The 10,655-nt window shown below is 34.0% G+C and overlaps 1 protein-coding gene across 1 annotated transcript in view; it reads right to left on the bottom strand.

Annotated features, from left to right (window-relative positions):
* Positions 1-4,050: 4,050 nt before the first annotated feature.
* The window catches only part of LOC124362128 (stimulator of interferon genes protein-like), a 55,827-nt gene continuing 49,222 nt past the window's right edge, over positions 4,051-10,655 (bottom strand). The window contains exons 8-9 of the mRNA XM_046816346.1: positions 10,115-10,216; positions 4,051-4,350 (exon numbers count right to left, since the gene is read on the bottom strand). Of these exons, the coding sequence (XP_046672302.1) occupies positions 4,247-4,350; positions 10,115-10,216 (206 nt within the window). The 3' untranslated portion in view covers positions 4,051-4,246. The remainder of the gene's footprint in view (positions 4,351-10,114; positions 10,217-10,655) is intronic.

The raw sequence follows: 10,655 nt of genomic DNA, 5'->3' as shown, positions 1-10,655 counted from the left end.
TTTTGCGTTATTTGAGACATATCCCCTTTAATTTCCTAGTTTACCTGTTCTTCGTGGGTTCACATGAGAATATCATTTCTTTATGCTTACTTTCCCTATTTGCTGCACACTACTTTTTGATTATGGTTAATATAAAGTAAATGAAATTTTTATTTATAGTTATTATCTAAAAATGAATTTAGAGTAAAAACATACTGCGGAAATCAAACTTGCGACACCAAGACCAAGTCCCATGTCTAAGAGTAGCGCCTTAGACCACACAGCCATCCTGACTTGATATCTCAGGTGTGCAAATAGCTTGTTTATGCTATAGCACAAACTATATACCAAACTTTATGTCCTATCCATTTTGCAACGAAAAACAAAAGACATACTGGGTACATCAAAACTTTTCAAAGTTTTACTGAATGCAAAATTTAAATATTTGTTAACTAAAACCAAAAAGTTATAATAATAGGAAAAATTGAGTAAGAATGGATTATTTATGGGTACCCAAAATTATCTGACATCGGAAAAGTTTGTCAGTATCTCAAGTTTAGTTAAATACATTTTGAACATATTCATCTTGTTTCATTTTTAACATTGCTCTTAAAGCTTTTTCAAAAAAGTAAGCCATTTTTTTAAGCTTTTATCTAAACTCACTCCATACAATGCAACATGGGAGTGAAAAACCATCTTTAAAACAGACAAGTTATATACTCGTGACAATTTATTTATCACATACATTCTGGAATTTAAATTTAAACTTCTGCATTTGAAACAGGTTGGATTGATGTTATATGAATATTATTTTTAGGACTCTTAGGGGTTTCTATCCCTCCTATTAGCCACTGAACCTGCCTGTAACAATTTTCATTACTGTGCAGAAAAACCTTGACTGGTTACTGTAAATAAAACCTTAAAAGTTATGAGACAAGGATAGGGACATACTGTGCTTCAACCAGTTTATATTAACACAAAGAGTTTGTATCTTAACTACTAACTGGTATCATATTCTCAAAACATTATCAATTAGAAATTTAAAAAAATAAAATTACAAACTATTAAATTGGAATGTAAAAGAATATAGTACAAATAAAAAGGTATAAATAAAAAATGATAAAAATGGGTAGCAGTCCTATAAATATATAATAGTAAAGACATTAAACAAACATTCTATCCTCTAAAATAGTTATTAAAATAACAAAACTTCTAATTTACAGAGCATTGAAGCTGAAAGGGTTAGAAAAACCCCTTAACCCTCAGAGCTGAGGGGCGAGTATCTGCCTGAACAACTAACTATTTTCAGATATTTTTCCATTGCCCTCCACTTATTTGAGTATTTTAAAAATGTAAAAAAAACTGGAGTTGGATGTAAGGAATATACAACAACACATAGCAAAGTAATTTTTAGACATTTTTTTATTAAACTGCAAATTTTAACAAAATAAACCTATAGAGTATTAAATATTCGTTTTAAATGCAGTATTCAAATCCTCCATATCACAATTCAATGCTTTATACTAAAAAACAAACTCAAAATTTAAAAAATTATAATATAATAATTATAATAGCCAAAAACAACCAATTTCAGTCTCTTAACAAATTTGTCATAGAAATTAAAAATTAATTCCCTCTCAAACTACTAGAAAATCAGACTTGCTGATCACCACAGATTGTAACAGTTAAAATTGCTAAGAGGTCTAAAAACTTTTATTGTCATGTTATCAAAGTAAATAACAAATGTCTTAAATGGATGCGTTATATCTACCCTAAAGTTTAACTTTTTCGCTTATAAATATCAAATAAAATATCAGCACTGTAGCCAAGGAAATGGTACTACTGTGCACTCATAATAAATAAAAAATATGGAGTATTCTTTATTGTACAAATACTGAAACAATAATAAGGACTTTTTTTCTATATTTTATACAGAAATAATAACATAAAGTCTTTCGTCTCAATTCAAATCAAAGCCTTGATAATATTAACAACTTCTTCATTTTATTTTCTGGAAACAAAAATTAATTGTTCTATTCTTTAATGACAGGTAGGAAATTGTTCTGTTATGCCAACATGCAGCTTCACTTTTACACTGAGTTAATGTTGTATTTGTTACATTTACTGAATCTTACATTTAAGATTTCCTGCCTTAAAAAGAAAGTTCATAAAAAAGAAATATCCTGGTATTGTCCCAGTTTTTAAAAGTGACATACAATGCCCCAAAAAATTGTACGAGCCACTTGAATTCAGTTCTTAAATAGGTTTTATAAAATGATTTAGAGCGTTTGCGCCATTCTTTGTCACTGACACAAATATATTCGAGTTTTTTATGAAGCAATGTGATTTCTTTGACTCGTCTGCAGTTTAACTGTACTGGTGCACTAACTGTGCATAAACACTACCACGTGTTTGTTAAAACAATATCTGTTGTTGAAAATAATCTTGTCAGAGTTGAGGATATGTTGAGTGATTTACACCTATTCACGTATTAATTAGTAATGCGTGGTTAGAAAGAAATTAACATTATAGTACAAGCTGCACAGTGCCAAAACTGCTTGCAAATTAAGTGGCATTTATTGTTGAAACTTTACCAAGAGTGAGCATGTTGATTATGAATTTGTACCCTGTTTCTATATAATTTTTATCATTTCACCCCTTAGGTCAGTCTATCTATAAGAAGTTTTCAGTATTTGTTATGTTAGGTAAGTTGATTTAATAAATTATTAAGTATACAGATTTTTTAAACTATAACTATCATATATAAGTTAAATTCTATTTTGAATATAATAATATTATTAACAATAAGTATTTAGAAATAATAATAGGATTTCGGACATTTGCCATCATTATATTATGTTATAAAAATTTGTAAAAAACAAAGGAAGTAATTAGAGTTGGGACTATTTGGATAACCCATAAAAAATGTATAAAACATCATTTCACAACTAATATTGTAAAGCTATAAATGAATCAGAGAATTATTTTTCTATTGATTGGCCAGTTAATCGATGGAAAGGGGTACAAAATTGAAGATGTCCCGATTTACTCTGGGAATGATGTGGTCACCCTGTGTTTGCCTATATTAAGAAATATTCAACTAAAGTGTAAATCCGACTAAGTTACGAGGGTAATTCGGAAAGTAAGGTCCGATTCACGTTAACCAGACAAACAGTAAGCGAGCAGCGAAATGCGCATGCGGCTTGACTCCCGGCATACATTGCGCGCAGAACGACGCCATTTGCAGTGAAATCGTTGTAGTCTGCTGTTTTCTGTGCCTTTTTAAAATGTTTAAAACTATTTAACGTCCCGCCGACTGTGAAATACGGTCTGTGATACGGTTTTTTGACAGCAAGGGACGTTTCAGCAGCGGATATTCATCGACAGATAAGTGAAGTGTACGGTCCAAATGCAATGAGTGACAGCAAAGTACGGAAGTGGGTGAGAGCTTTTAAAGATGGACGGGAAAATGTCCATGACGAACCACGATCTGGTCGGCCTTCTGTGATCACCGAAGATTTGGTAAAAGCCGTCGATGAAACAATTCGTGAAAATCAGCGATTCACTGTTTCTTCATTATCAATAGAATTTCCAAACGTGAGTAGAACCACATTGTTTAAAATTGTTTCTGAGATTTTGGATTTTCGCAAATTGTGCTCACGTTGGGTTCCCAGGCTGCTTACTGAGGAACACAAAAAAAGAAAAATGGGTATTGCTCTTGAATTTTTGATCCAATATCATCAGGAAGGTGATAACCTTTTAGACCACATTGTGACGGGTGATGAGACATGGGTTTCCCACATAACCCCAAAAACGAAACGCGTCGATGGAGTGGCGTCACTCGACGTCGCCGGCATTTGCGTCGTCACTCGACGACGGCGGCCGACTTCTATCACACCGGCATTCAAAAACTTGTAGATCGTTATGACAAGTGTTTAAAAAAAAAAGTGGAAATTATGTAGAAAAATAGTGATTGATGTCAGGAATGAAATAAAACAAGTTTTTTGAAAAAATCTGTTGTGGTTTTTTTTAAATAAAACAACGGACCTTACTTTCCGAATTACCCTCGTATTTGTCTGATTCAAAGATACAACCCAGTAGTGATAAACATCTTACTGCTTATATACATCGCCACTCAAGTATTCACTTTCACTTTAATAGTAATATCTTACTGTTCTGTTCACAATAATCAATATTTTCTTTTCATCAATGAATCACTATAAAACACAGCCCGGTGGGAAGCCTGTATGGCTCTTGTGTACAAATTTTACAAAACTTTCTTCTTATTGTTCTTTGAATTTTTCAACCTTTTTAAATACTTGATCCTTTGTTCTACGACTTCCGCTATCTCAATGTCTGGATCATTTTCATCTGAAACAAAAAACATATGAAAATGTACATTGCCAAGTAAGTTATTTAATTGTTGTCAAAGCTCTTTGTTTAAAGTTTATTTTTTGATGACGGAAGGATTGTGGAGGAAACAGTATTTTTCTGGATATTTGCCATCATTCAGGAATACAAAAAATCAGTAACTTCACTAACTCTAAAACATGCACTTAATCAGTCGTAGGTGGTTGGTCGACGAATGCAGACCTGTATTCTGTAGTTTTGTTTTAATAATTACTGTTGAGTTTAGTTGTGCATTTTCTGCTTTGTATTCTTGGTAGAAATGTGTAGGTTTTAATGGAAAAGACATTTTTTCTACTTCCACATAAAATTTATTTAAAAAGCGCTTTCGCCGGTTAATGAATTCAAACTGATGATGCCTTAACCGGCGAAAGTGCTTTTTAAATAAATTAGAAAAAATGTCTTTTCCATTTAGTTGTGCATGTTTTAGAGTTAGTGAAGTTGACACACAACATGGTGGTTGTGATTCCTGACTTACGTGTGTCACAACGCTCTGGTATGATTTGTTTATTTTAACTAGTCTGTGATTATGTGTTAGGTTAGTTATTAACCTTGAAGAGATCGGATTGCAGATCTTGAAACGTAGTGTTACTGATTTTTTTGTATCACTGAATGATGGCAAATATCCGGAAAACATCTGTTTCCTGTTGCCAAAGGTTACAGAACAGTACTGAAAGTCAACAGCAATGCTTTACACCCAATCTTGAAAACAACGAGAAAATGGTAAGCACCAACCGTCAATTGTGCTTTAAAATGAGACATATGTGGATCTCTGAATTAGAACACTTTCACAATCACTTTTTCAATCCCATATTAAAACAACAATGTGAAAGCGAAAGTACCTGGCTGTAATTTCAAGATAAAGCCAACTTCAGTGATTGTGTGTTGATTCTAGTTTTTAATTAGAACACCTTCATAATAATTTGTGTCAATTAGTGAAGTCTGATGAATTTCTGTCCCCATTTGCTTTCAGCTTGCATGAAACAAGTATGGCATTTATTTTGCACAAAACTTTCTAAATGATATTCTATTCTCAGATCCATCAAGTCTTGCTATCTAAATCAGAAACTACAAAATCATATTGTACTCTTCCCAAAGTATTTTAACTTCAGACCATGATTGAATATGGTTTCCAGTTTCAAAATTAGAATTATTTTAATTTCATAAAATCCTTCACTGACCTCTCTTTTAAAGTAAAATGGTTCGACTTATTATTTTAACCCTTAAAGCGCCAAACAGTTTCAGCCTAACTCTGGATTAGCGCTCATTTATTATAAAAAAAATAAAATTAGATTTTCTCCACGCTAATTTTAATTTCTTTTTTTATGTAACAAAATAAAACAGAAACTGCAAAAAATATCTTTTATCATATTTATTGCCCAAAATACACGTGATTTACTATTTAGCGTTCCAGCTCCGTCGTCAAAATCAAAATCGTCTGGATTCGCCATTCAAGAAACTGTTTATTTCAAAAGTTTATAAATATATAACTTTCATAAAAAGATGTTCATATAACACATAAAACTACACAGTAGTTTACCGATCAACTATTCGCACTGCTTCAACAGTATATGAAGAAGAACACAAGAGCTACCCGGCGAGGCAGTGACGTACGCATAAATGCGCTTGCGGCGTTGAGCAGTAGGCTACTACCAAACTGCCAGCTGTTCAACAAAACCGGTCCAGTATCGATCGATAAACACAAAGGTTGTCACGTGATGTGGTACAGCCCCGCTACTACTGTAACATACACCCCGCACAGTCTAGCGGACAAACTCTAAAATAACAGTGCAAAATAGTAAAAACAAGTATATTGCGCCTCTTACGGCGTTTAGAGCAAAGTCGATTCTCGCGCGCATATGCACTTACGGCGCTTTAAGGGTTAAAATCCAGAAATTTGTTGGTATCATTTATGGTGGGGTTCAGAGGTCACTTCAATTCAATGAACACAAAATAACTGAGTCAACCAGTAATAAATATGGCTACTCTCTGAATGAGTTAAAAACTGAATGATACTATCAATTTACGAGGTGTGTTCAACAAGTAATGGGAATTTTTAACCTTTCCAGCGTTATTGACGCGGATCCGCGGAGGGTCACTACAAGCTCAAAACGTTATTGCCGTGGATCCGCATTATTGCATTCTTTATTTTCTTACTGCTATGTTAGTTGAATATTTTGCTGCTAGATGGTTCTAGTAGTCATGCGACATACAGACGGGTTGCCCCGCCTCGAATTCTGTTACAATGGGAGTGGCAGTTGCTTCTAATTGGCCAAACACTGTCTAGCGGGCACTGCCCCACGCCTTTCACGAAGTCATTGACGGGAGCTCCCGTCAAGGCATCTAGCCAGTTAGTTAGTGGGAAGCGTCCGGTACACACATATGTATTTCGGTTATCGCTAATTTGCTGTTGTGTCCTATTCTTTTTAAAGTAAATTATTCATATTATATACAGCAGTTTCCAGTATTTATTTAGTGTTTTTTACCATTATTCCTGTGAATGGCGAATCCAGACGATTCGGAATTTGAAGATTCGGTAATTTTGAACAATTACTTGGTCAACCCCAAACTTTTTTCATATTTTACTACGGTCATATGGATGTTATCAGAAAGAAAGAAACATAATTTAAGCCCCGCAAGGCTGTCCTACAGGTTGCCGAGCGATAAGAAGGTTCAAAGTCCACGCGATAACAGTGACTTGCGGGCGACGCGCGGAATGTCTGTTGTGACAGCCCGCCACCAAATAAACACTCTTTGTCTACTTTTGTATTTTTCTAATTTTATTGGTTTGTAATATAGTATTTTATGTTTATCTATAAAACTGTGTTTCATTCCCATACTTACTGAATAAATAAAAAAATATTAGTGACAACTACACTGCTATTCTACGATATTCTCAAAAGTTAAAAATTAGCCTAGGAAATCCTAAAAGGGCTAAATAAATTTTATTTACCGGTAAATAACTATTTTGACATAAAGAAACGAAAAAAAATTTAACTTTACACATTGGAAATTAAAAAAATTGTAACTTTATCAAAGATCAGGTCTAATTTTTCATGACGCTTAAAGGGTTAAGTTTCATGGGTTCAAAAGTCTGATTGTCTTGATTTTTTTCCTATTATATTGGTACTCATACTTCTGAAGTATAATGAAATTTCCAGCTGTATTATTTGTTTACTTTTTCAGTAGCAGCTGGTAAGATTAGACACGTTTTATGAACTCTGTGAATTGGTTTGTTAAAAAAGGATCAAAGAATTTATATAAAATTTTCTGTAAAAAATGAAATTAAGTGTAACAAAGTGTGGGAAATGTTAACAAAGATGGCGAGTCTGCTTTGAGTAAAACAAGGGTTTACAAGTGGTATAAACGTTTCAAAGGTGGCCGTGAAGAAATTGAAGATGACAAAAGCTCCGGACGCCCCAGCACATCAACAACCGATGAAAAAAGTGGAAGAAATGGTTATGAACTATCGTCGTATTAAGATCAGAGAAGTCGCTGATGATTGTGGCATATCAGTTGGCTCATGTCACGATATTTTTCTGCATGTTTTGGGTATGAAACGTGTAGCAGCAAAAATTTGTTCCAAAATTGATTAATTAACAAAAACAGCGGCAACTACTTTTAGTTGCTCAAGAGTCACTAAATGAAGTCAACCACTATGCACAATTACTGAAACTTGTTATAACAGATGAAGAAACATGGGTTTACAGATTTGACATCGAAACTTAAGGCTCCCATACACGGTCAATATTAATGGGCAATATTTCGGATCGAGCAATAATATTGACCGTGAGTGAGTTACATTGAAAGTGAAAAACTGTTTGCGCAATATATTGAGTGAAGTCAAAAAGTCTGTAAATATATTGTACAATCTCGAAAATATTGTATCGTGTGTGGGCAATTTGTGCCAATATCCTGCCAGTTCTCCGTGCGTACACGCTGTGTTATGCTCTTCTTTTGGCTCAATCTTCTCAGTTGATGAATTATAGATTGCCAAGACCGAAAAAGGCTCGACAAGTGCAGTCGGACGTGAAGGTATGCACAATGTGTTTTTCGATTTTAATGTGTTAATTTCCAAGAAATTTCTAAAAAGCTTCTGTCATTTTTTATGTGTCATATGAACATATGTCATATGAACAAATGAACTCCTTACAACCCAGCAACACGGATTTCTGAAAGGCAAGTCAACAACCACCGCCCTAATCTGTCTGGTAGAATTCCTTATTGATGAACTTGAAGATGGCAACACCACCACTGCTATTCTACTAGATTATAGCAAGGCTTTCGATTGCCTCAGCCACGAACACCTCATGGCTAAGCTTAGTGCGATAGGTGTAACAGGGACTGCCTATAACTGGTTTCACAGTTACCTGACAGGGCGGTGCCAAATGGTTGAACTTATGCATAATAGCAAGGGGATTATGCAACAAATCAAATCTGAACCAAAAAGCATCACACGGGGAGTTCCTCAAGGGTCTGTACTGGGTCCAGTACTTTTCATTTTATTTACCAATGACTTTCCAAGATATCTAAAAGACTATTGCAGATCACTAATGTATGCAGATGACACTGTATTGCTTTTGGGCAACAATAATCCAAAACATCTTGAAGTGACCTCTTATATTGCTCTTAACATGGCAATTCAGTATTGCCATAGGAACGACCTCGTTGTAAATGAGACAAAAACTAAGCAACTTATTTTAGGCAAGCACAGAGAGGCTGTAGGCAAGTTACCTGACCTTGAAGAAGTTACTGTTGCCAAATACTTGGGAGTAACAATTGATGAAAGCCTCTCCTGGACCCCCCACATCGATCTCCTGTGCAACAAGCTAAGTGTAAGCCTGTTTGTAATTCGCAGGATTAAGAACATCTGTGACGTGGATACAGCCAAGATCGCCTATTACAGCCTGTTCAAGACCCATTTGCGCTATTGTATTGAAGTATCGGGAGCAACTACAAGGGGTAATCTAGAACGAGTGCTCTTGCTCCAAAAACGTGCTATAAGAATACTTGGAGATCTCCAGTCAAGAGAAACTTGCAGAAGCAAATACAAAGACCTAAAAATCCTGACTGTAGTAAATCTGTATATCTTGGAAGTTGTAACATACTCACATCTAAAATCATTAAGCCCCATAAGAACCGCAGCTCAGATTCATGACTACAGCACAAGACAGTCAGCCAATTACAGCCTTCCTACACACCATCGCACAATGACTGAGAAGAAACCCAGCTATGCAGGTGCCAGAATGTGGAATGTCCTTCCTCCAGAGCTGAAGACTGCAAGCATTCAACAGTTTCGTCACTTGCTGAAGAACTGGCTTCTTGACCACCCATTTTACTCCATGACTGAGTTTTACGGATGGCGACAATCACAGGAATTTTGATCCTCTAGAAGAAACATTTTTCACCATTCTATTTACTATTGTTATTGATAGTATATGTTGTTTTTTATTAATTTATGACGCAAATTCTGTACTTAAAGTTCATGAATAAAGCATGCTGACTTCTGACTTCATATACAATTTACTGGTCTGTATCAGATGCTTCAATAATACTATTATCATTTGAGTTATTCCTCTTGAAATCTAATTCAATTTTCATTATAAATTTTAAAAATATTCTTGAAAAGAGTAACAGCATATTATAGCAAAAGAAAACACCGAAAACAAAACTTTATAGTCATTAATCACTTTGATATAATCAGTTTTAAAAGTTTCTTTCCACTTACCATCATAATATACAAGTTCCACCATATCCTTCACAACTCTGTCTCGATTTATGAGTTTTTCCAGTTCATAATAGAAACTTGATATTACTTCTGATTTGAATTCTATAAAAACAAAAAATAATCAAATTATTTTAACAAAATGTTGATATTTCAAAAATACTTTGAACAATCCACACTAGCCTATAATTATTAAGTACAAATACATTTAAAAAATTCATCAGCCCTTTAAATACATGTTTTATTTACTATATTTAAGAATAAAGTTATTTTGTCATTTTACAAGACATTGTCAAAACAGTGAATATTTTTTTTTAATAGACCTAGGCCTAATTTAAAATTACAAATTTAATGGTCCAGGTTAAAAATTAACTAAAAATTTATAAAATACAGAGATGCCAAAGGACTAAAACCAGGTTAAAAGTTACCCTATACATCAAAGTACTCACTTACACTATGCAAGCATTTTTCAGCTAACCATAACTTAATAGTGGTTTTAAATTTGTTTAGGGACATGCCTTTGACCTCACTAGGTAATGCATTG

This window comes from Homalodisca vitripennis, chromosome 5, assembly GCF_021130785.1.
Source record: "Homalodisca vitripennis isolate AUS2020 chromosome 5, UT_GWSS_2.1, whole genome shotgun sequence".
Taxonomy (NCBI): domain Eukaryota; kingdom Metazoa; phylum Arthropoda; class Insecta; order Hemiptera; family Cicadellidae; genus Homalodisca; species Homalodisca vitripennis.
Note: the sequence above shows the minus strand (reverse complement) of the source record. Positions and strands in the feature narration are given on the sequence as shown.